Source organism: Callospermophilus lateralis, chromosome 2 (genome assembly GCF_048772815.1).
Source record: "Callospermophilus lateralis isolate mCalLat2 chromosome 2, mCalLat2.hap1, whole genome shotgun sequence".
NCBI classification, from domain to species: Eukaryota; Metazoa; Chordata; class Mammalia; order Rodentia; family Sciuridae; genus Callospermophilus; species Callospermophilus lateralis.
The window spans coordinates 66,830,829-66,857,070 of record NC_135306.1 but is presented as its reverse complement, the minus strand read 5'-3'; the positions used below and the strand labels follow the sequence as shown (position 1 = coordinate 66,857,070).

The following is a 26,242-nucleotide window of genomic DNA, read 5'->3' as shown; positions in this document are numbered from 1 at the left end:
TTCTTCCAGGGACTTCCAACACCAGATTCCAGCCTCCTAGCTCTTCCTTGCTTCTCCACATGCTCCCTCATCCCTGGGGAAGAGGGTTTTGTGGGGTTTCATTTCCTAGCTGCTCTGTTCCATATTATTCTTATCCCTTTTTCCTTCCCTGTGTGCTACTCATTCCATGGTTCAGGTCTCTGCTGCGTTTCTACGCAGGCTGATTCTTACATTTTTGCTGTAGATTGGTGTTTGCTTCTCGTCCTATTTTGTAGTCGATGCTTACTTTCTTCTTGTTTCTCCTTTTAAATGGGGAGGAATCTGTGATCTAATGTAAGCTTACTGGTCACTGTTTCCAGTGCAGTGGTCTTTTACATATTTGCAGGGTGAAGGAGTCCAGGTCTTCCTAATCCATCAGTGTGTTTTCCTACTCTTGAGATTGAACTCCCCTCTTTGGATGTGTTTTTCCTGATCCTTGTTTCCTGATAGTTTGCACACTCATGTGTTTTGGGGGGACATCTACTCTGGGCCAGATAACCTGTCTTTATATCATTTTTCAACTTTGGCTGCACATCCTAGTTACCTGGACAGCCAGGTAAGAGAAATGAGAAACCTCTTTATGTTCAGAGCCTATCCATGGAACTGGTGATTCTAGAGTGCTGGAGAATGATTTACTGTCCTGTGCTTCCAGGTGGCTCTGAGAAGGCAGCAGGCGCAGGAGGAGGAACTGGGTATCAGCCACCCCATCCCGCTGCCCAGTGCAGCTGAGCTGCTTGTCAAGAGAGAGAACAATGGCGGCAACCAATGTCTCATGAATGAGAGCAGCAGCTCTTCTCAGCCACCAGCAGCCAGTACACCCACAACAGCGGCCTCAGGTAACCTGGGAGTGGGGGCTGGGGTTCACACTGGGGTCTGGCATGAGGAAGGAGTGCTGTGCCTATAAAAACAGACTCAAGACCCTCCTGGGTCACCTATAACGTTTACACCTTGTAGGAGTTTCTTAAGGAATTCTCCCTCTGCTTTTGTCTGCCTCACAAGGAGATGGCCATGGCTTCTAGAAGTGAAGGTTCAGCAACTTTATTTTCCTGTGGATAGTTAATAGTCACAATCACATAATGTCAGGGAGGGGTGAGATTGTTCATGTTTCATATTGGTCCACCCCTCTATTTTGGGGTCTAGTTGGGTAGGTGCTAAAGATCCTGGTTTCTTAGAACTGGAAGTTTATTTCGTCAGTAAGGACAGCATCCCTTTGGGAAAAGTGTCTGAAAAGGCCAAAACCTAAGTGTCAGATGTGGATGAACCTGAGAAGGAACAGGGAAAGTGTGTCATGCAGGCTCCCATGTGCTAAGCACCGTGCTAGGGGCTTCATATGTGCCAGTTTGGTCTTCCTTCCTCCCAGAGTCATTCTCTTAAGTAGGAGGTAGTAGTACTTTTTAACTTCATGAAGACAGAGGTGTAGGAGGTTAAGTTCATGGTCAAGATGACTGAACTAGAAAGCATATGAATCAGTCCATCTATCTCCCAAGCTCAGTGTGCTTGGTATACTGGGTCTCCAACTTGCTTCAGGAACCTCAGTGGTCTGGAGTTCACCGTTCACTATGGAAGCCTCCAGCCATAGGTAATTATTTAATAAATAAATTATTAAGAAATAAAAAGAAAACATTTGGTTTCTCCTATGATCCACATTTTGAGTGTTCATTAGCCACATATAGCTAAGAGCTGCCATATTGGATGATGCATTTCTGTTTCTCAGAAAGTTTCATTTGATGGTGCTGGGCTAGAATGCAGAGAAGCTCTAAGAAATCCACAAAGATCTGGAATTTTGGAGTTTCTGGCAGTTAAATACAGTAATCCCCCCTTATCTGTGGGGCATAGGTTTAAAGACTCAAGTGAATTTCTGAAACCTAGGGGAGTACTGAACCCTACATGTATATGTAAATGTGTATATTTGGAATAAACATTTTTGTCCTAGATATTCATACCTGTGGAAAAGTTTAGTTTATAAATTAGGTTCTATACAATTAATAATATCTAATAATAAAATAAGGCAATTATAACAATGAAAATTGTTTAAAACTTGAGAATCATTTGCTTATTCAATTTTCCATTGAATGTTTCTGGATCACAGTTGACCTCAGATAACTGAAATAGCAGAAAGTGAAACTCTGGGTAAGTGGGACTAATGTATATGTGCTGAGATTGTCTTTAGGCTCTACCACAGTTTCATGAAATATGGCCTTGCCATGTGGTACCATCTTTGCTAAGCTCATATGAGTTACTCAGTTTGCTGTGCTTAACCACTAGACTAAATAAAGTTGCTCAGTTGCATATCTAAAATTAGTGAAATTTTGGAACAACTCACTTAAGATCTGTGGGCAGTTTGTTTCTGGTTCTCAAAAATGAGGGAGAGGGTTCTTAAAGATTGCATGAGTCTTTGCCATTGTAGGGAGGAGAAATGCACAACAGGGAAACCAGGTAGGTGTGTCTGTCTCTGTGTTACTAGAGCTACAGGTTCTGTAATGAACAAAGGACAAGGTAAAGATGCTCTTTGACTTATGTCCTGATAAATCCAACGTAAATAGAACAATTCCTAAATCAAATGCATTTAATACACTAAACCTACTAAACATCATAGCTTAGTAACATAGTACTGTGTGCAGTACCAGTTGTTTATTACTCTTGGGTCATATGGCTGTCTGGGAGCTGCTTTTGCTGTGCAAAATTGAGAGGATCATATCCCATATTGCTAGCTTGGGAAAAGATCAAAATATGGTTTCTTCTGTCCCTCCCCCCAGCATTGGGGATTGAGTGCAGGGCCTCATGTATGCTAGGCAAGTTCTCTGGCACTGAGCTATGTCCCAGCCCTTATGGTTTTTACAGAAAGTGTATTACCTTTGCACTGACTTTTGCACCATTGTAATGTCAAAAGATTGTAAAAAATTGAACCAGTATTGTTTTTTTCTTTTTGGACTGGTTGTTCATAGTGTATACTTAGAATAGTTTCCAAACTTTGCTTTCCATAGGGCAAAACAGGTTCCGGCAAGGTATTTCAGAGTGGCAGTAGGAGGAGAAGTAACAGAGAGGAGCCACAGGGTAGAAGGATTTAGGGGTCAGGGTCGAGGAGGATGCACCCAGATCCCTTGCTTGTCTCTGGAGTAACATACCTTGTAGTATCCTGAACTCTTGATCAGTACTCAAAGGCAAGGGGAATGTTGGACCTAATATGTGTTCTGCTCTTTTGCTTGGGCATAGGTGGGTATGCATGGCTCTGGGAGGCTGTGCCTCCCAAAGGAAGGTGGGTGACCCACTAGACAGCTCATCTCTGGGGCACGATGGTCATCCTTTGCAGGATTTCTATCAAACCTTTGAGTTGGAACTAATAATTAATATGGACTGAGGATGTGAGTGAGAGGGAGGTGGAGAAGTTAGTAGAATACCAATTACAGAGAGAAAGAGGGAGAAGGAGGGTGAGATTGTGAAAATGGGAGAGGCAGATAGAAGATGGTCCTACAGCTTTTAGGTTGGCTAATGGAGACAAGTTTCTTAGATAACTTGGCACTAACAAGAATATAGCTTACTTTAAGTTTTTCCAAGATTGCATGTATTTGAAGTAACATTTAACTATTGCAAAGTAAAGGGCAAACATTTGTAGTAGAGTCCAGAACCTATTTAAGGAAAGAACATTGCTTTTCCAGCACCAGTCTTGAGTTTCACCTCTGTCATCCTAGGATTACTTGATACATGTCCAGGCTTTTGTATGTAGTTTTTCTTTCCATATACGTATGTGTATGTATGTACATATACATATATATATGTATGTATGTATGTGTATATACATACATACATTCATATGTGTACAGATAAATAATATTTACCTGTTTATAATGGGAGTGTGTTTGCACCCATTGTCTTAGCTTTGTAACATTTAATGCAGCTTGGAATTTTTTAAAAATATTTTTTTATTTGTCAATGGACCTTTATTTTACTTATTTATGTGTGGTGCTGAGAATCAAACCCAGTGCCTCACATGCTAGGCAAAGCTCTGCGACGGAGCTACAATCCCAGCCCCAGTTGGCATTATTAACGGCCTAGAATTCTTTTATGTAGATGTGGAAGGCCAGGGTTTGAAATGATATAGTGAGAGTTGAAAGTTGTAGGAGTTGTTGTGGAATAGTAAGACCTACTGACCTGGCTCACCTGAGTGCAGTTGGTAACCTCCTTCCTACCCCTGCTCCCTAGGGTCTGTTAGGCCAGTTGCTTGGTGAAATTGAGTAGATTTTTATGTCCTTGAAGTTTCTTAGTTATCTCCTTTTGGCTCCTTAAAGTGCCAAAAATGAGAGTAAAAAATGCTCAAGAATTACTGCAGAGATTATTGGCTGAATTCTAAGGACACTTCAAAGTAAATTGGATTTACCAAGCTGTGATTCATTTTTTGGAGAACTAAACCTTATAAATAGGATAATGCACATTAGAAGACAGTCCTTGGTCAAAGGCTGGCTAACAATGACCAAAGGATTTATTGGATATTCTTGAAGATGGATATAAGAAACTTTTGTTATTGTTTTCTTCTATGATTGTGGATGTAATTGTGGGAAAAAAATAGCCCTTTGAAGAAATTGTTTAGTTTCTGATTCTTATACTAGTAGAATTAGATGTTAACAGGTATAGAAAAGTTTCTTCCTGGTCATTTTTGGGGCACAGAGCAAAAAAAAAAATGAATATTTTTGACTATAAAGGACCAAGAATTAATTAGCAATCTCAGCATTTTCTGTGTGCCTTCATGTTTTTAAATATTAGCATAAAGTATACTTTTTTATTTCAAGTTATCAGCTTTTGAAAAAATTGGGCCTTCTTTCTTTGTAAATTTGGGCTCGTCTGTTTTATTTTACATTTTACTTTTCCTTCAACCTCCTGTGTACACATAGAACACTGTTCTACCCAGTATGTTCCCTGAGGTCTGCATAGTTTTTCATCTCCTTTTCTGTGCAGAAACTGTCAAATGAAGGGCTGTATTGTAGAGAACTTGGTTCTGCATGCATGTCCTTTGGGAGGACCTGAATGTTATCTCTTGGACCCTCCCTTCTGGAGCACCCTGGACTGGCATCCACACGCACATCCACCCTCCCCCAGACCAAGCCACCTCCTACCGTCTGGGGTTTTCCTTGGCAGCTTCAGCCTTTCCTGGAGCCCATGCCCCTATTTCCCTCCCCTTCCCCTGTTGGAAGGGTAGCGCTGGTCTGTGCCTAATAGTGGAGGGGCCCCTCCTCCATCTTCTCCAGCAGGAATTCACTTCAAGAGAGCGCAGGCCAGAAGAGGAGCATATTTCTTTGTAGGTCTTGAGGACTTATATATTTTACAGATATGAAAAGTTTTTCCTAGTCATTTTTGGGGCACAGAGGGAAAAAAAAAAGATGAACATTTTTGGCTATAAAGGACCATGAATTAATAGCAATCTCAGCATTTTCTCTGTGGCTTTATCTTTTAAAATATTAGCATAAAGTATACTTCCTTATTTCAAAATTCCAGTTTGAAAATGGAAGAATGTCCCTGGGGTTTTTGTTTGTTTGTTTTTGGTATTGAGGGTTGAACCCAGGGGTACTTTACCACTGAGCCACATCCCCAGTCCTTTTTATTTTTTATTTTGAAATAGAGCTTTGCTAAGTTCCTGAAGCTGGCCTCAAATTTGTGATCCTCCTGCCTCAGCCTCCTGAGTTGCTGGAATTACAAGTGTGTGCCTTGTGTGGTTTTTATCAGTGAGAGATGGGACTGATGAATAACAACTGAAGATACTGAATTTAAATTTTTAGAAGAATAGACTATTTTTTAGAGCAGTTTTAGGTTGTTTACAGCACAATTGAAGGAAAAGTACAGAGATTTCCCATATATCCCCTTCCTCCACACACATGAGGCCTCCCCCATTACTATCTAAATCCCCCATCAAAATAGTGCCAGTGTTACAAAGAAACCTGCATTGTCATATATCCCCCAGAGTTGGGTGCACAATGGGGTTCACTCTTGGTGTTGTCCTTTCTGTGGGTGTGGACAACATCTTTATGATGCCAGACAGCATATTTCCACTGCCCTAAACCTACTCTTTGGGGTTATTTGAATTTAATATAACATTTAAATTTTTATCTTTATATTTTTTAACATCACAAAGAAGGAAGCATTTCACTCAAATGAATGATAAAAACATTTTACACACAATGGATTAGGAGCTTATTTTTGAAAGATTCTGACCACTTATGTGAGATAGTCTCCCTTTGATTTAAGCCAGCTCTCCATTGCAGGCAGAATAAGAATTGATGCTAGGTTAAAAAAGTCTTCAGATCAAAAGCATCCTTATGCTTTCAGAGTCAAAGAAGTTGCCAGCAGATTGTCTTAACCCAAACGTAAACTGAAGCAACAGTTGGAAGTTTGAAAGAAAGAAAATGCTAGATGGTAGCGATCATTTTGATAGCTTGCTGTTTTAAATACTGTTTTAGACCATTTTGTTTATTTCAAGGGAAGTCTGCTTACACTTGTCAAATACAGTACTTCAGTTGGTCTGATAGAAACTCTGTGTGGATAGTATTTTAGTTTAGCAATTACAACAACAATGTACACAGAAAATAGCCTAACCAGATTATGTGTGGCTAGAAAGGAAATTTAGCTAGAGTCTTAAAAAAAATGAGAGAATTTAAAGTCACAAGTTTTAAAACACCATGTATAAAAAACATAAAACCATTTGATTGGGTTACATCTACATCTCCCTTGTGAAAATAAGCTGGAGAGCATGGATGGCCTTTTACTTATCACTTTGTTCATCTATGATAGAGTAAACTACCGGCTTTATAGTTGATGGTCAGTAAACCTTTGCTGAATGAATGAATACATGATGTTGAATGAATACATGAGTCATTTTAAAACACTTGAGTTTTCACGAACCCACATACAGATGTCAGAGGGAAAAATCTTTGATGTTCAGTGTGCTTTTTGTGTATTTTTAAAATGGTTAAAAATTCAAATTAGTTTCTTAACAGGTTAAGGTATATTTCTTATACTGTATAATTCATTTGTTTAAAAATCTATGATTCAATTTTTGAGTGTGTATGAAGTTTTTGGGTTTGAACTCCAGGGACGATCTATCGCTAAGCTACATCCGCAGCCCTTTTAATTTTGAGATGGGTCTCATGGAGTTGCTCAGGCTGGTCTTGGACTTGGCAGTCCTTCTGCCTCAGCCTCCCGAGTTGCTGAGACGATGCCACCATGTTGGGCTATAATTTATTGTTTTTTTGTAAATTCACAGTGTTGTTCAAAAATCACCAGAATCTAATTTTGGAAAATTTTTGGCTCCTTTTCTAAAAGAAACTGCCCTTTTGTGATCATTTTCCACCTGCACCCTACCCAAGCTCTCAGTGTCCACTAATATATTTCCATCTTTACAGATTTGCATGTTCTGGACATTTCATTGTCATAGTTGAGACATTTCACATAAATAAAATAAGCTGTGTGACCTTTTGTGTCTGGCTTCCTTGACTTAGCCTGATTTTTTCAAGGTTTATCTATGTTGTAGCATGTATTTATTATTTTTTATTATTCCCTTTTATTAGCAATTAATGTTTCATGTATGGGTATACTACATTTTATTTTTCTGTTCATCAGTTGATGGACATGTGGGTTGCTTATAATTTTTGGTCATCATGAGTAATGCTATTGTGAACATTTGTGTACAATTTTTTTTTGTATAAATGTACATTTTTTTTTCTCCTGAGTGTGTATCAGAGGGTGGAATTGCTGATCTTATGGTAACTGTATGTATAATATTTTGAGGAATTACTAGACTGTTTTCCAAAGAGGCTGCACTGTTTAACATCCCCACTAGCAATATATGAAGGATCCAGAAAATTCACACTTAAGCTTTTTTGGTGGTGGGGGCGGGGCGGGTACTGGGAATTGAACCCATGGGTGCTTAACCAGTGGGCCCCATAGTTTTTGTATATTATTTAGAGATGGGATCTCAGTGAGTTGAGAACTATCAGTATGAATCACTGCTCTCTGCTATACTTAAGCTTTTTAAAATTTTTTCAGTTGTAGGTGGACACCATACCCTTATTTATTTTATGTGGTGCTGCAGATCAAACCCAGTGCCTCACATGTGCTAGGCAAGCATCTCACCATTGAGCCATGACTCTAGCCCCCACATTTAAGCTTTTTTAAATTGAAAGGAAAGATCCCTTCATTCTGGCAAGTATCATAGATAGTTCAAAGCAGTGTGAGTCCCTCTGGTGAGAAGATCAGATCATGAAGGAGTCTTCAGGTTTGTATTTTATTATCACTAGAACTATGTTAATGTTCAGTCTCTGTAGAAATTTCCCCCTTTACCTCATTGTCACAGTTTGTAGTGAAAAGGAAAGTGAGGAAGCCAACAATTCATAGAGGAACCAGGGATGGTCTTTCCCTGTGCATGGCTGGCCGATAGAAATACTGGTATCTTTTTAGAAAGGACTGAAGCATCTTTTCAGGTCTTAGGTGATCTGTATTTCCTCAAAATGAGGGTGCAGGAATTCTATTACTTAATCACTTGGCTAGGATAATTTTTATTTTTGATTTTCTGAAAATGGAAGACCATGGTCACCTTTCTGTAGAGTGGAAGAAAACCCTGAGAGTTTGTGAAAATAGACAGTTGTCCTACCTGGCACCCCTGGAAGAGGGTGGTTTACATTAACTCTTAGAACTTCCTGCCAATGGCTGGTTATAGTTTTGGAGTATGTGGTGTTGAACTCAGGGTCTCATAAATGCTCCCAGCACTACCACTGAGCTACATCCCAGCCCACATTGGAGAGTTTTTATGGATGGTAACACTAGGTGCTGTCCTTGTGTGATGCAGTCTTAAATTTGTTGCCCAAGGAACCCTTTGAAATGTCAAAAAGTTCCTGTCATCAGTTTCCCTTGCGTTCCCGAGTGTGTTGCTGAAATCCTTGACCTATATTCCTGGTTTTGCTGGTCTCAGGATCCAGTTCCCCTCCCAGACTTCTACTACTTTTTAGGGTCTTGTGGGTGTCTTTTTGTCCCATCTTTTGTTTTATTCACTTGTTCTTTTTTTTTTTTTTGCTAGTGTGAGAAAATGTACAGCATTTGAAATTTGTCACTTCATACCTTTTTAAATGTGGACTTAAGTGCATTCATGTTGTTGTACAACCATTGCCCCCACCCATTTCTAGAACTTCCCAAACAGAATCTCTGTTGTCCTTCAACTATTACGTCCAATTTCCCTCTCATTAACTAACTTGACTGAGGATAGCATTTAGTCTCAGCTTTACTTTTTTTTTTTTTTTTTTTTTTGTACCCGGAATTGAACTCAGGGGCCTGCAATCAGTGAGCCTCATCCCCATCCCTATTTTGTATTTTATTTAGAGACACGGTCTCACTGAGCTGCTTAGCGCCTCTTTCTTGCTGAGTCTGGCTTTGAACTCGAGATCCTCCTGTCTCAACTTCCTGAGCTGCTGGGTTACAGGCGTGCCCCACTGTGCCTGATCCAGCTTCATTTTTCTTCAAGGCTCCATGGCCTTTGAAATCTTCTGTAGACTCCTGGGTGCTAAGACGGTTTCTTTTATTTCTGCCAGTATCCTTTCTTTCCTCTGCTTCCCCCTCCTTCTCTCAGCCCCAAAGTTTTACTCTATTGCTAACTTTTCATTTTGTTTCATAGATGGATCTACTCTATGCCTCTGGGGTAATGGAGTCTCTGAAGTCTCTCTCTCTAGGGTCGAGGTTTGTAGGGATGAGCCAGGGCAATATGAACTAACACCTTATGCAGGATGAATTCTGTATCTTTGACAGATGATCTGGGCTCATAGCTTCGCAGTGCCCTGAGTGTACCATGAAGAGGAGGAGTTGGGGTTCCTGGCCCCACCGTGGTTCTAGGTGTTATCTCACTGGAACTTGTCAGATCTTTTTTCTTTTTGTGGTTTCATGAACAACTAGGCGAGGGCATGTCTGCATTTCTGTCTCAGCGTGAGGTATCTTACTTTTCAGTTGATAAAAAAATTCAATTCTGGGGACAACCGTTTTGACTCCCTTGTGAAAATTCACATAAATGTTTATCACTGTTGCTGAAAAAATGACATTTCAAACAGAGTTTACTCCAGTCTCTTATGTCTGTGGGCAGACTTCATAATTGCTAATTTGGTCTTATAACACCACTGGACCTGCTTTCCAGAAAAAAACATGTAACAGATTCTTAAAGCAGACCTGGATTATCAAAAGAAAATATTGACTCAGTGTTATAGTAATGGCAAATTTTCTGGTGTTTATTGACAGTAAGAGCTCTTAGATATTGCTTAAGTCATCCAATGTCAATTCATTTCAGTATATGCTAACAGGTGATTTTCATTATTGATTTATGCACCTAAACTCTATTCTCAAGATTTTTGGGGGTTTATCTAAACTATACAGAACATGCTTTAATTCAGTGAAGTTGATTGGATTCATTAGACACCAATACATGTTTGCTGAACAAAATTGAATTCATTTCTGTTGGTGAGTGCACTGTCTGAGCAAGAGTCCCTCCCCACCTTTCCTTTTTTCCTTCTGTTTTTTAAAAATTTGCATATTTAACTATTATTGCTGGGGGTGTAGCTCAGTCGTGAAGGGCTTGCCTAGCACACGAGGCCCTGGGTTCTATCCCAAGCACTGAAAAAATAAAACTAACATTCATTGTGTGACTGCACTGGAGCAGACCCTATTCTAGGCGTGTGACATATAGCAGTGAATAAAACATGCATCTTACATTTCCAGGAGTTGGAGAGAGTTGATAAGCAAGTACATCAATAAGTAAACGAGGTACTTTCAGGAAATAGTGTTATGAAGAAAAAGGAAGTGATATGAAGGATGTGAATTGAGAGGACAGCGATTGTTTTAAATAAAGAGTCAGTGAAGGAAGACTTCTGAGGAGATTAAATTGGAGCTAGTTTTTGAATGATAATGAACCATTGGGGTCAGGGTCTGAGAAAAGAGCATTCCAGGCAGAAGGAGCAGCAAACTGAGACTGCACTTAGAACAGCAGGCAGGTGGTGGGTGTCTGAGTGCTGTGAGCAGGGGTGACATCTGTGGGGGCTGCATCTCCAAGGGCCGTGTAGGCCAGGGAAGGAGTTGGGATTTTATTATGAGTGCCATGGAAAGTCACTGGAGTGTTAAAGCAGTGAATGGCGTGACCTGATTTACTCTCTTAAAAGATCTCTCTGCTGCTGTGTGGAGTGTTGCTTGAAAAAGCCAAGTGGGAGCAGGGATTGATGTCAAGGTTGGGCTGTTGCCCATGCCAAGGGGAGAGCTGCTTTGACAGGGCTGGTGGTAGTAGAGATGGAAAGAAGGGGTGGGACAGAAGGTCTGTTTTGGAGATAAGTTTTGGTGCCATTTTGGTAGGTGCTGTCAGTGTCACTCCCTCTAGAGAGCTGCAGCCACAGCATTTCCAGGCTAGGCTGTTGTTGGGGCTGTGCCAGTCTGGTAGGTGAGGTCTTGTATTCAGTGTGGTCGGAGACTCAAGGCCCCCCAAAGAAGTGCACACCCAGTCCCCAGGACCTCACATGCTAGGAGGGACTTTGCAAATATGATTAAGTCTAGGATCTTGAGATGGAGAGATGACCCTGGATCTTCCAGGATCTCATGGCATGATTCTTAAGAGTAGTGTTTTTTTTTTTTTTTTTTTTTGCTGTGACATATAACTGAGAAAAACAGCTTAGAGGAGGAAAGACTTATTTTGGCTTACTGTTCCAGAGGATTTAGTCCAATCTGTTGGCTCTGTTGCTGTGGGTGTGAGTTGAGGCAGAGCATCATGGCGGAGGGTGTGGTAGAGCAAAGCTGCTCAGCTCATGGTAGTCAGGAAGCAGGGTGCAGTGAGGAGGGCGTGGAGATGAGCCAGGAACAAGAAATACTATTCCAGTACGTGACTCCAAAGGCCTGCTTTCTCCATCTATGCCCCACTGATGACAGTTTCCACTATTTCCCAGTAGTTCGTTCAGCTGTTAGTGGATTAATCCACTGATGAGGTCAAAGCCCTCATGATCCAGTTGCCTCCTGTAAGCTCCACCACAGAAGATTCCTGCACTGGGGACAAAGCCATCAACACATAAACCTTTGGGGGACATTCCAGATCCAAACCATTAGAGTGGAGAACTTTCCCAGCTGCCCCAGAGACACCATAGCAGAAGACAACTAAGAAGAATGTTCAAGTTTGTGGGACTTGACCTATTACTGCTGGATTTGGAGATGGAGGAAGACCTTTCCCTACCCCGCAAGAAGGCAGGAGGCCTTGGAGTAGTTCTCAGCTGACAGTCAGTAAGGAAATGGGGCCTCAGTCTTAAAACCACAAGGAACTGAATTCTGTGTATATGTGTGTGTGTGTGTGTGTGTGTGTGTGTGTATGTGTGTGTATATATATATATATATGTACACACACACACACATACACACACACATACCCTTTGTGATGTGGGTTTCACTTTTAGAGCATAAAGCTTCATGAGACTGTCTGGGGACACACTGCAAGAGACAAGAAGAGCCATAGTACTGAGTCCTAGTCACTGTTCTCAGAAGGTCAGAAGCTCCCAGTAATTCCAGTTCCCATGATGCGCCATTAGCCAGGTCATGTGAAAATGGCCAGAGGACAGCTAAGCCAGTGCATTCTTTACAAAAATACACCTCCTAACTTCTACTCCTCAGTTCAATTTTAGCTATGAGCAGATAGATTTCAAGTTAAGCTAAAGACCTCATTAACCAAACCATTTCACAGATATGGTCTTGAAGTTTCAGTATTACTATTTAGTCTGGTCATACCATGGCTGAGGAATGAGGAAATACATAGAGGTCCCTTGGTGTCCTCGGATTGTTTCTGAACCCTTCTTGGATACCAAAGTCCAGAAAGGCTCAAGTGCCTTATTTTAAATGGTATAGTATTAATCTAATAATCTATGCACACCCTCCAGGTACTTTAAATCATTTCTAGATTTCTTAAAATAATGCCATTTAAATGCTATGTAAATAGTTGTTAAAACAGGTTGATGGTGTAACTTGTGGGAGAGTGCTTATCCAGTATTCATGAGATCCTGGGTTCAGTATCCAGCACTGGAAAACAAAACAGACAAACAAAAAACCCTGTTATTACTGTATTGTTTAGAAAATGACATAAAATGTACACATTCAGTACAGATGATTATCAAAGGCCTTATTACGTAGAACATGAAAGAGTGAGTCAAACAATGCTCATACGAGTGCTGGTGAAAGACAGGATCTGTGAACTGGTGGGGGGCTGCAGCAGGCATGCTTACACATGACCTCATGAATGTGGCTTTAGCATAGTACAAGTTTTACTTTTTGGAACTTTCAACCAACTTTTTGCAGTTGGTTGAATCTTAAGGTGAAAAACCTGAGGATAGGGAAGGGCCGATTGTACTATCTAGTTAGATGTTTTAGTTAATAGACTAATAGACTAATCTTTTTCTTAGCCAGTGTTGCTGGTTTGCATGAAATCAGAATGCATGTTACTTTTCAACTATTTTAAAGTCATTTGACGTTTGTGTTGATATGGAATGAATGTTATCATTGTGAATAACTGAGTGCCAGATTTCCCTCCAAGAGAATGGCACGTGACAGTAGAAGCTTCATCAAAGATCTTGAAGATAAGCCGGGCACCGTGCCATACACCCGTTATCCCAGTGGCTCAGGAGGTAGGAGGATCACTAATTCAAAGCTAGCCTCAGCAAAAGCAAGGTGCTAAGCAACTCATTGAGACCCTGTCTCTAAATGAAATACAAAATAGGGCTGGGGATGTGGCTCAGTGGTCGAGTGCACTGAGTTCAAACCCTGGAATCTCCCCCCCACCCAAAAAAAAAAAAAAAAAAAAGATCTTGAAGATTGAAGACACCTAGAAAAACAATTCTGTTGTTATCTTGATAACCATAGTGGGGAGGAGGCTTCTTCTCAACAAAAGAAGCTAATATTTGGAGTCCAAAGACCTTGCTCAGCTCCTTATCCCTCTGATTTGGGCAGCCCATTTAATTTCTTGTGTGTTCATCTTTTCTTTTTTTGAAATGAATTAATGTTATATATATCTCCCAAAATTGCTATGGGGCTCATCTTTTTTGTGAGATACTCTGATGCACAATTTTTCATTAACTATAAGATGGCTATGAAAAATTATTTGAAACAATAATGAAGTATATAAGTTCTAAAATTCAAATTCCAGATACTAGTATGAGGAACAGAGGAATGAGTTTAGGTCTGGTTTACCTTATGGTCATAAACTGATTTTTGCAAAAACAAAGCTATTCAAACAATAAGAAGTACATCCTTGGAGGAGGATTGTGTAATCCATCACATTTCCCTACAGTACTAGACAGGAATCACAGGAGATCCAGCTTCACACTCAAAACATCGTAAATGTATTAAGCCTTCACATTAAAATACAGGTCAATGCCCCCCTTCTATATAATGTACCTTTTTTTTTCTGTTTTGTTCACTTTGCTGATAGATGTCTTGAGTGTTACCCATCTGTTATCCTTTCTAGAGGGAGTGGGGAGTGTCACAAAAACCACCAGAAACCACCAGAACATTCACATGAGATTAAGAAGCAGGGGACATCCACACACACAGGGGATGAGGGAGTAGCATGGCATGTCACATTTGGACACCACTGCCTTTGAGAGGGAACACAGAGAGGCTGAACTGGGTGTGTCACAGTTGTCCCCTGCAAAAGGGACTCATTTTCTTGGTGGCAGGGATAGATTTTTTTAACTGTTTAGTTTTAGAAGTTTTCTTTTTTAAAACACTCCAAACCTGTATTTATTTGAAAATAAACATTGTTGGATTTTTTTCCTTAGGGACAAACAGAAAGCCACAGGGAGTCTCAAGGACACTATTCAGCTAATACACAGATTCTGAGCGCACTGGACAGGAAAGGAGTTAGCAAGTACAATCAGTGTGTAGTGGGTGTGATTCCTCATTAGCAGGTTGGAGATGGACCTGAGATTGTCCCTGGCATCCTGACCTAGGAGTGGCTACCTTGCAGAGCCCCGGCATCCACTTGATGAAGGTGGTGTTCATATCCCTTATCACTCTGTCCTGAAAATTTTATCTCAGAGATGGAATTATGAGTTATAGAAGAAAAGGAGTAAGAGGCACATCAAAGAATTTTTTTGTGTGTGTGGCTTTGAAAAAGGGGCCTTCTTGGTTTGGGGTTGTTAGCTTTGGGTGTGCTGTCTCCATCATGCAGCACCTGGGTTTGTTTTTCTCTAAAAGATGTAGATAAACTAGAGAGAATCCAGAGGAAGGGCAACAAAAATGATGTATGACTTGGAGAGAAGGAGAATAACAGTCTATAAATATTTGAAAGGTAATATAAAAGAGGGAGAGAGATTATTTACAGCAGAGGAGAGGACTTTGACAGGGAACAAAAGCTTGGATCTAGGAGCAGGAGAAAATTGGGTAGGGCTGGGGGAAAAAAACAGCATAATAAGGGTGATTAAGCAAAGAAATGTAATTCTCACATTAGTTTGTGGCATCAGGAGCCAGAAGGGCAGGAATAAGTGATATTTTTCAAGTGGAGGCCCCACGCATGAATGTGAATCATATTTTCCTAGTATCTCTGTGTGCTTTATTCTTTGTCTCCTAAGGGTGTAGTTTGTTACTTTCCAACTCTTCAGTGTTTTGTTTTTCAGAGGTGTTAGTAATGATTCTAATAAGACTAGCTCTCTTTTACTGACTGTCTCCCTGTGGCAGGTGTTGTCTTTGCTGCTAATTTATTTATACTTTCATTTAATCTTTACAGCTATTTTTTTTTTCTGTAAAATAAGAGCTATTTTTTTTTCCACTTATAAGGAAATTGAAGCTGGATAACTTGCTCAAGATAACATGTATATTGAGTTGTAGGGTTGGGATTCAAATTCAGGTTGGTGACAGCCAACTCATGCTTGAGTCCTACATTAGATTCTATGGCCCTGGTTGGTGAGGTCATGTCAGTAGTAATCTGGTCAGGTAAACACCTGGTATCCAAGTGCAGAGGTAGGTGAAATTGTTGTTGCCTGGGGTTCTCCTTGGTTTGCTCTTCTCTCTCTTCTCTTAGAGATATTTTCTCAATATCAGTAAATGCTGTGTTAGTAATATGATACCTTTTCTCATTCTATTAAGCCAGCTATAATTTAGGCTCTTGCTAATCCTTTTGGTAATAGAGTGATCTGTACCTTCCCATTTAGGAAAAAAGACATATTTCATAAGGCAGGCATTTTCCTGGATCTTACATGCTAGTTGTAATAGGCATACCTTAGGTGTTCTGTGCTTTCCTTGCCTTTCTAACTCTGTTTTATAGTATCTAGTGTTTAGTGTCCAAAAATCAAAACAAAATATTCAGCATTAACTGCTTAGGGTAAAGGTGAAAAGGTGGGGGATTGGTGGTGTAGCTCGTGGTAGAGTGTGTACTTAACATGTGCAAAGTCCTGGGTTCAATCCTAACACCCTCCCCACCCCCGACAATGAAAAGCTGATTATCTAGGGTTCTTGATGTCACTGCAAGAAGTTACCAGAGTTGGAGTTCAAAGGCGTGGATTTTATTCTAGACTCCAGGTACCACCACATTTCCTTACATGCCAACAACCTTTCCAAACTGCAGCCACATCCTCTACCTGGGGAGCCTAATAGTTCCTGTTTTTTCTACCTTTGGGGTTATTGTGGGTAGCCACTGAAGTATGTAAAGTGCTGCTTATAAATTGCAGAGAGTGCCATAAATGCTTTAAAGGCATGATTGAAAGGCACTAAGATGGAAAGTTAGCATCATTTGTATATCAACACATCTTCTCTTGGTAAAAATCATTCAGTAAAGATAGAGACTTTTGAAGTAGATATCATTGCTTAGAAGGGCAATGTCAAGTTTGTTGTTGTTTCACTTGTGTGTTTTGAGGCATGGTCTTGCTGTGTTGCCCAGGCTGGCCTCACACTCATGAGCTCAAGCGATCCTCCTGTCTCAGCTTCCCAGGTGGCTGAGACCATTGACTTGTGCCGTGGTAACCTGGCTCTCGTGTCAGATTTTTGTTAAGGACGGAACAGAACTGCCAGTAAATTACCACAACCTTTGTCTCTTCCTCCCCTTTGACTGTGGTGGTGTGAAGTGAAGACCATGCCAATTCCTAGCCAGAGGCTGGCATGGAAATCCATATGTGAACCCGGACATGGGCATTTTTTATTTATCATTTTCTGGGTGCCAATCTCATTCTTCTCTTTGGAGTTGTGTACCCTTTTTAAAATAAAGAGCTTTTTGTTTTCTGTCCCTGTGCAGTTGCTCACAATAGTGGTCTCTAGTGAATTCCTTGCTAAAATCATTCCTAGATTACTTTCGCTGTAAACTGTAATGATTTGCCTCTGGCCGTATTTCTCCCAAGGTCTCCTATCTCGGTTACTTGTAAGGCTACTCCTCCCCTCTCTTGTTCTCTTTGATCTTTTATAATTGGCTTAAAATTCTCCATATTTAATCTGCAGTGACTTTGTTTCTCCTCCCTAGTTTTGCTTTCTCAGTTCCTGAGAATTTAATAATCTTTTTCTTACTATTTTCTATATTTTTAGGGTGTCCTATTTTCTGTGGACTGTTAATAGCCTTTTCTCTTTGTCTATCCATTTGGTTTATTTCAGCTGTTAATGCAGAGCTGCTTTGTGCCTGTATTTTGGCTTACAATAAACAAAGTCTTACACCTTCTGTGCAGTTGGTGGACTTCTAGTTACAGACTTTGCTGATATTGAGGATACCTCCCTCCATACTTGGTAATGTGATAGAATGAGTGATATAAGGAGCTGGGTAAACAGTTGAGCACCCAGTTTGTATTGAGTAGATGAACTGGAATGCATGAGTATGTTGAGTTTGAGAGCTTTTTCTCACCAGTTGTCCTTTCTGGGACCAGTTGCTTTGGCTGCTCAACATGCTAGAAAGAAGAGCTGCTCCATCTCCTCTGCAGTTGACTTTTTCGTGAATCTTTCTGGCCCGCATGCATTATTATGAGGGCTTCTCTTTCCACTAAGCCCAGCTCTTCAGCTCTGAGATCCTCTCAGCCAGAGCACTGTAATCTCTTCTTAGGAGTTCTGATTTGCTGCCACTTTTCTGATTCGTATCTGGCTTGGGAATAGATCCCAGAGGAGTGCCAAGATTCTGCCTGTTTTGTTGTTGAGTCTTAGGACTTCGCAGTTTGCATCTTCTTGCCTCTTGAAGGCTTTTAAAATTGGAGCCCGTGGTGAGCTTCAGGCAGGTCTCTGCATTTCCCTTGGAAGATGGGTCTGAAATTTTTTTATGTGATTCTTCAAGAGGTCTGTGACCTAACAAAGATTAAGACTCACAGCTTTAAGTTTAAACCACAGCCTTTTATGATACACTAGGAGAAAAGTTTTTAAAATATTTCAATTGATTAACAATTGGAGGATAGCAAAATATTGGCACATATGTATACATACAAAGGATGAATGTCTGTTTACAGTAATATTTCAGTTGTCTAAAAAGTATGTGTATATATTCACATACAAAGAGACACAGAATACTAGACTTTTTCTGATAGGCTTTAATGTTTTATACTTATATGTATTTTCAAAGTTTTGTTCTCATTATGAATAATATACTCCCTTAAAACCTTCAGAGCTGGGGATGTGCATCAATGATAGAGCACTTACTTGCCTAACAAGTATGAGGCTCTGGGTTCTCTTCCCAGCACCATAAAAACTAAAACAGTTTCTCATCTTACCACGTTTCCTTCATCTTTCTGTGACCCTATTTGCCTTCTTTTCTATCAGTTTCTGCATATATAAAAGGCAAGGACTGTATATATGGGTCAGTGGTAGAGCACTTGCCTACCATGTGGTACAAGGCCTTGGGTCCAATCCCCAGCACTGAACCCCCTCTCCCAGAAAAAAGGCAGGGTACTATTTAGGGTACACTTAAAAATCAACAGGTTGCCTGGCACGCTGGGAGGTTGAGGCACGAAGATTGAAGGTTCCAGTCCAGTCTATTCAACTTAGTGAAACCCTGTCTCAAAATAAAAAAATAAAAATAAAAGAGGCTGGGGCCATAGCTCACTTGTAAAGAGCCCTTGGGTTCAATCCCGAGTACAAAAGAAGAAAAAGAAAACAAACAGAAACCCTCCCCAAACAATGTAGCTTTATCGAAGTGTAATGTAAATGTATAAAATTCATCCTCACACAGTTGGGCAGGCATCATTATTCTAAAACATTTGTATACCGACCCCCAAATCCACACTCATCAGATGTTACTCCCCATTGCCTCTTTCCCTCAGCCTCTGGCATCTAACATACTTGCCAGCACTGGAGGTGTTTCTGTCCTGGATATTTCACACGGTGGAATCTCACAGTATGTGATCTTTCGTGTTTGGCTTCTTTGACTAGCATGATGTTTTCAAGGCCCAACCATGAGGCCGCACACATCAACACTTGGTTTCTTTTTATTTCTGATTAAAGAAATAATATCCATTGTATGAATATACTATATTTTGGATATCTGTTCCTTAGTTAATGGAGAGCCTTCACTTGCAATTTTTTTTTTTTTGAGAGAGAGAGGAGAGAGAATTTTAATGTTTATTTATTTATTTTTTTAGTTTTCGGCGGACGCAATATCTTTGTTTGTATGTGGTGCTGAGGATCGAACCCGGGCCGCACGCATGCCAGGCGAGCGCGCTACCGCTTGAGCCACATCCCCAGCCCCACTTGCAAATTTTTGCATGAATGTATGTTCCATGCTCCTGAGCGTAATTATACACTAGGAATGGAATTGCTGCGTCATGATGGTGACTCTGTATAACGCTTCCAGGCCATCTTCTAAAGTAGATGCACCATTTTATGTTCTCGACAGCAGGAACAGTGGAGGATTCCAGTTTCTTCACTCCAGCAACACTTACTATTTGTCTTTTTGGTATAGCCAGTCTAGTGGATGTGAAGTGGTACTACATTGTGGGTATCTTTTTGTCGGTTCTTGTATGGGCCTGGGAATTGAACACAGACACCCTCTACCTCTGAGCTACAGTCCCAGCCCTTTTTATTTTTATTTTGGGACAGGGTCTTACTAAGTTACAGAGGCTGACCTTGAACTTGCCACCCTCATGCCTAAGCCTCCCAAGTCACTGGGATTACAGGTGTGTGCTACTCCCCACCCTCCCCACTAGGCCCACTATAATATCATTTTGATTTGCATTTTTCTGATGGCTGATGATGATGAGTATTTTTTCACATGCTTATTGGCTACTTCTGTATCTTTTCTGGAGAAATGGTTATTCAAATTTCTTGTCCCCGCCTTTTTGGAGTTTGAACCCAGGGGTGCTTTATCACTGAGCTCCATCCCCAGTCCTTTTTCTTTTCTTTCTTTTTTTTGTGGGGGGGGGTAATGAGTACTGAACTAGGGCCCTCGGCCACTGAGCCACATCCCCAGCCCTATTTTGTATTTTACCTAGAGACAGGGTCTCATTGAGTTGCTTAGCACCTTGCTTTTGCTGAGACTGGCTTTGAACTCATGATCCTCTTGCCTAAGCTTTCTGAGCCACTGGGATTACAGGTGTGCACTATTGTGCCCTGCCTTTTTATTTTCTACTTTGAAATAGTCTGGTCTATGCTGACCTGGAACTTGTGACTCTTCTTCCTCAGTCTGCCGAGTTGCCAGGATTACAGAATGTGCACTATTGCATCTGGCTCTTTGCCCATTTTTAAATTGGATTATTTTTGCCTTTTTATTGTAGAGCTTTTCTAGCACAATTCTACATTCCTATTAAGCCCCTCAGTGTAGATAGGTGCTGGGATGGAAGAACGGGAGGAATGGTCACAGGTTCTGTGCTATGTGCTATATGCAAATGTGTTTGCAAACTGAGTAGGTAAAGTAAAGAAGGGAAGCCCATTAGCTTAGCAGTGGAAGAGTCAAGGTGAAAGGTGTGATAAGTAGGGGATGTCCTTCCAATCCTTTTAAAACATTGTCTTTTTATAGAGACTAAGGCTTATGTTGATATACAGGGAGAGGATAGGCAATGCACAGACTTGGAAGTGAGAAAAGGAAAAGATCTAGAGTAAGTTTGTCTTCTAGTACTTCTAGTTATTGGGGGGAAATAAAAATTATAGGAAATGGGCATATTTAGCCTTGAGGTAGAAAATGCCTAGAAGCTTTCAAGGATTGAACTGTGCTTACATAGTATGGTGACGGCTGTTTTCTTTTTGTGTTTAAATGAGGATATGAATTAAAATGCAGTCCTCCTGGTGAGAGTTTGACATTGACATGGTGCCCTCACAGACTGAAAAGGGGACAGAAGCTGTCTCTCCCTGAGTATTAGATCCTGTCTGAAGATAGTGAGGGGGAACACTTGAGGGTTTACCCAGTCTTTTTAAAGAGTTTCTGTTAAGTGATTCTATTTTAGTTTTTGAGATTTTTAAAGTTTTGTTCAGTGTATAGGAACTCCAGAATCATTTGAGTAGTTCTCAGAAAGATTAAAGAAGGTACTTCTAATCTTTACATAGTTAAGATATTAAAGGTGGGTCCATTTTTATATATAGTAAAATCTAGTTCTTGCCTTATTGGCTATTTTGGGTTGTTTTCATTGCCTTGTATTAAAAAAAAATTTTAGTTAAGTCCTTTTATTACACACAAGCTGAATATATAAGGCATGTAGAAACTCATACAAGCTTTGAATACTGTACACACTGAATCAGATGTTTTTGTTGCAACACTAGTATCCATAAACTGTTCTGAACAACCAAAAGGGTCTTCTTTAGAGGAATTTGAACAAAGCTGAGTCCCTTTGTTCAAATCTTGATGTTGATTTTGCAGGTGAAATTTCAACACACATCCTGTGGACACGAAAGGTACTTCTTTCTAGGCTGTCTTTGTCTTGGCTTCTCTTTTCCCCTTTCCTGGGGTTTCTCATTACCCTTTATTTTTCTAATTATTCTCTTCCTCCTCCTCCACCACCACCACCACTACTCAGGGGCACTCCCACTGAGCCACATCCCCACCCTGTTTTGTAGTTTATTTAGAGACAGGGTCTCACTGTTGCTTAGTGCCTTGCGGTTGCTGAGGCTGGCTTTGAACTCAAACTTTGAAGTGGCTTTGATTCTCCTGCATTAACCTCCCAAGCCATTGGGATTATAGGAATGAGCCACCGAACCTGGGTTTATTTTTCTAATTCTTAAAAACAAAACCAAAAGCCAACAGCATATTAAAAACTGTTTGTAGGAGTGTGTAGCTATCCTTGCCTCATTATTAATTAAACAAACAACATTTTATTCTCCTACCCTTTCAACCAATATTGCTTCTCTTTGAAAGAAGCGATTTTTTTTTTTTTTTAAATCCAGGTTGGAATAAGATTCACGGGACAATTGGCAGTTGACACACTTGCAGATGACATCAGGCGCTGCCCCTGTGCTGCAGAGAGGGCTGCCTTCCTCCCTGGGCCTGATAGCCTAGAGTGCATGTCCTCTGACATAGGCTGTAACCCTCCAGCAGAGGCTTTCATAGCTTCTAGATCTACTTTGATTTTCACAAGTAGTTCCTTGAGAACTTTTTGCAAGGTGGAATATCTGAAAGCATGTTAGATGTTTCCAGTGATCCAGATATACAAAACCTGTGTACCACAGATCACTAGATGAAGAAAAGGAAGAGATGTGTTTGGTGAGTGACTGTAGTTGGTGGCTAGTAAGTTATAAAGCTTTAGTCATGTTATTTGTTTCTTGGTTGCATAACAACATTCTAGTAGACAGGCCCAACAGGACTCTTGGTAATCATTTTTTTTTCAGTTAAGATTTGTTATTCTTTTCTGTTAAGACTTTTAATGGGGTTGGGGGTGTAGCTCAGTGGAAGAGCATTTGCCTAGCAAGCATGAGATCCTGGGTTCCATTTCCAGCACCACAAAGAATGAATAAGTAAAAGTAAAAATAAAAGAGATACTAGCCAGCTTCAATGTTCCACGCCTGTAGCTCAAGCTACTTGGGAGGTTGAGGTGGGAGAATTGTTTGAGTCCTAGAGTTCCTGACCAGCCTGGGCAACATAATGAGCCTCTGTCTCAAGAAGATTCTGAGATGTGAGTGTACATATGTATGTACATGCATACATACATACTGCATATATATAAAATGCACATATGTATACCTACATATATACACATATTCCAAGTTGCCAGAGTGTTCAGGATCTTTGAACTGTAGGAAAATAACCACCCCTGCCACTATTTAAAAGCCAAAAGGCTCTGACTCCAGCCCAAAATAAAAAGGATGCTATATCTGATTGCCTGAGCTATGTCACTGGTCTGGCTGGGAATTTGAGTTCCAGCCCTACATTAGGGAGGCAGGAATTGTCACAAGTATGACATTGTTTGCTGTACCTCCTACCCCCTGTGGTTGGCGGGAGATAGATCTATGGGGCATTGAGCTGTAGTGCAGCACTCGAGAGTTGGCGACAGATCATTGTGTACAGTTCAGGGTAGCTTGTGCACCCTCTTTGAGAACAGCTCAGAACAATTACGCTGGCAGCAGTTGGCAGATGAGGCTGTCATTGCCAAGTGCACAGCTAAACAAAAAGCCAGAGTTGGAGGGGGCTGCTTAAAGGACAGGGCAGAGGAGGCACAAATTGGGTTTTGGGCCAGTGGGAAGGCCCAGGACCAAATTACGACTCTGGGCCCTGTCTTACCTAGCATTTCTCAGTGAAGGAGAAAAACCTGACCATTGTAGTCTATGTTGGGAGCGTGAGCGGTCTCCCGGTCTCTTGTGTGACACCTGGGTTCATGCTTTACAGTTGGCAGTTCTTCATCTTCAGGAGACTGAAGTTTTGGGCCACACTTCCATGTTCCCTTCCCCTTTGTGACTCAGGGTGGTGAGGATGGCCACCTCTCACATGGGTCCTCAGCTGTGGACTTACTGCCTGCTACTCATGTAACTTGCCACCTGTACTTCTCAAGGTGTTGAACAAAGGATGAAATTGCTTCTGAGGCCTTTCGTCTTCCTTATGGTTCCATTTTGTGAAAAATTGTTAGGTTTAATTTTCTGGTTTACCTTATATGACATTGGTTAAAAAAAAAAAGGCTGATTATGGTTGAGAGAATGGCTGAACTTTTATTGTCAAATCAACTTTTTTTTTTTTCCTTCTTCATTTGAGAGGAGAATTATTCCAGGGGAAGGGAGAGCAGAAGGAAATGCATTAGGGGGAGCCATAGAAGAACTGGTGACATCAGTCCTAGCAGTGTTGACTCTTGTCAGACTTTTGCTGAACTCTGTAATAACTTAGAGGTTCATCCTCTACCTACTGGGTGTAGTGGGGTTTCTGAAGAGGCGATGGTGGAGGAGAAAATGAAATGCCACCAAATGGCTAAGCACATGACACCCATGCATGCAGCCAAGTCAGCAGCAAAGCCAGTCCCTCTGTCCTTTCCCTGCTAATGTTGAACAGTGAGCTAAATGTAGAAGTTATGCTTTGGGCTGTGACACTAGATGTCAGTTCTAGAATTAATATTTTAAATCTACATGAAATCCCCAAATCTCATTTTAATCACTGATTAGAATATAAGCCCTCCTTCCACTCAACACCCCCCCCCGAAAAAAAAAAAAAAAAACTAAACAAGGGAATGTATACATGAGTTTAAGATTTAAGGTTTTCCTGTCACTGTTCACTATCTCCACCTTTTCCCAGTTGCAGTCTTTAAAAAGCATGATACAACTAAATAGAAAAATCAAAGAAAAGGGAGTATAAAGGGCTCCAGATAATTCCCTGGTTGGGTTATCAGCTCCCACATAATGGAGAGTTGATTATGTTTTATTTTCCCTTTATTTGAGGGGAGGTAAAACTCCACAGAGGTGAGAAAAGTATGTCTGGGAGAGATCTGAAATATCGCAGATTGTGGGGAAGTGTGCCTATAAAATGATCAAATGTTGGCTTTGGAATACACCTTTGTGGTCCTAAAGGTCAGTGAAGCTTCCTTCACAAATTTGGTCAGATGGAGTAGTTCGCTATAACAGTGTGCAAGCCTGGAGGTCGTAGACCAAGCTAGGAGAAATAATTATGCATGGTAATGGGCAATTACAGATAATGGCCTTCCGGGGGTGGTAGAAAATACACAGCCCCTCAGTCTTGGCTAGAATGAACATTGAATAGCACATTAACTTTATAGCAAGCTAAAAGTTCAGCCCTGAAACGGCAGCAGCCACTCATCCCCCCCTCCCAAATAAATAAAAGCTCTGTTTTATTGAAGGGGAAGCTACTGTAGTAGCTGCACTTCTCAAAAGCAGAACTCAAGAGAGGAGTGGGTGGGAAAGGGAAGAAATGTGGAACTCTACCCCACCAGGTTGTATTTTTTTGTCTCATGGTGGGGGTGTTCCTGGCTCCCAGGGGGTGCACAGTAAGTGGTTGTTGCTTTCTTGGCACCAGGCTTGTATTTGACATTTAAAATAGCCCCGTCATGATTGCCTTGTGGGAGAAACACATTGTTCCCGCATTTCCTGATTATGACTTTAGGGAGTGATATCATCCCGGCTGCACTCAAGGCTACTGTCTGACTTCAGCGAAGACCAGGAGCAAAGGATTTTGCTCCTCTCCAAGTTAAGTTCTTCCAGGAGCAACCCAGCTCTCCTGGGGTTCCCTAATGATGAGCGTTTGGAGCAAGCGCTTTGGTTGCAGAACTGTTTGGTGGCTATCTTGCTTGAGGGCAGCAAATGTTGTTACTGTGTCCAGGTGGACCTCATATTTACCTAATATTTACCGTGCACTTTCATGCGCCAGAGCCCAAGTACTTGATGAGTATTCTCTCATACAATCCCAAAGTGGTATTTTCCTCCATGTTAGATTAAAATGTAGGTCCTCCTTGAAATTGGGACATGCAGAAGTCAAGTAACTTGCCTCAAGGTCACACACCAAGATCTGATTAAGCGGTGAGAACTGTGTTTTCACAGTTCTAAGGTTTTGCTGCCTGGCCATACTGTGGTCGTTACAATGACTTAGACTTAAGGAGAAAGTCAGAGATGCCTAGTTGGACTTGTGTAGAGAGCCTGCTCAGAATGAGACACTGGTCTTGCACTTTGAGTGGACTTTCGTACATGCATGACTTCGTAATGTCATGCATTGGTCATTTGGAATATATGATTTCCCTGAGTTAGGCAGGTTTTCCAACATTGACAAATCTCATTACAAGAAAATCCTGTTCACTAATATCACTATTGATCTAGTTAGAGGAGTCTTTGAGAGGCTGTCTATGGAGTAGTGAACATAAAGTTATCCACATACAGTCTGGAT

General features: G+C 40.9%; 1 protein-coding gene across 1 annotated transcript in view; it reads left to right on the top strand.

Annotated features, from left to right (window-relative positions):
- The window catches only part of Dmrt1 (doublesex and mab-3 related transcription factor 1), a 103,496-nt gene that overhangs the window by 2,778 nt on the left and 74,476 nt on the right, over positions 1 to 26,242 (top strand). The window contains exon 2 of the mRNA XM_076846039.2: positions 671 to 854. Coding sequence (XP_076702154.1) covers positions 671 to 854 — 184 coding nt within the window. The remainder of the gene's footprint in view (positions 1 to 670; positions 855 to 26,242) is intronic.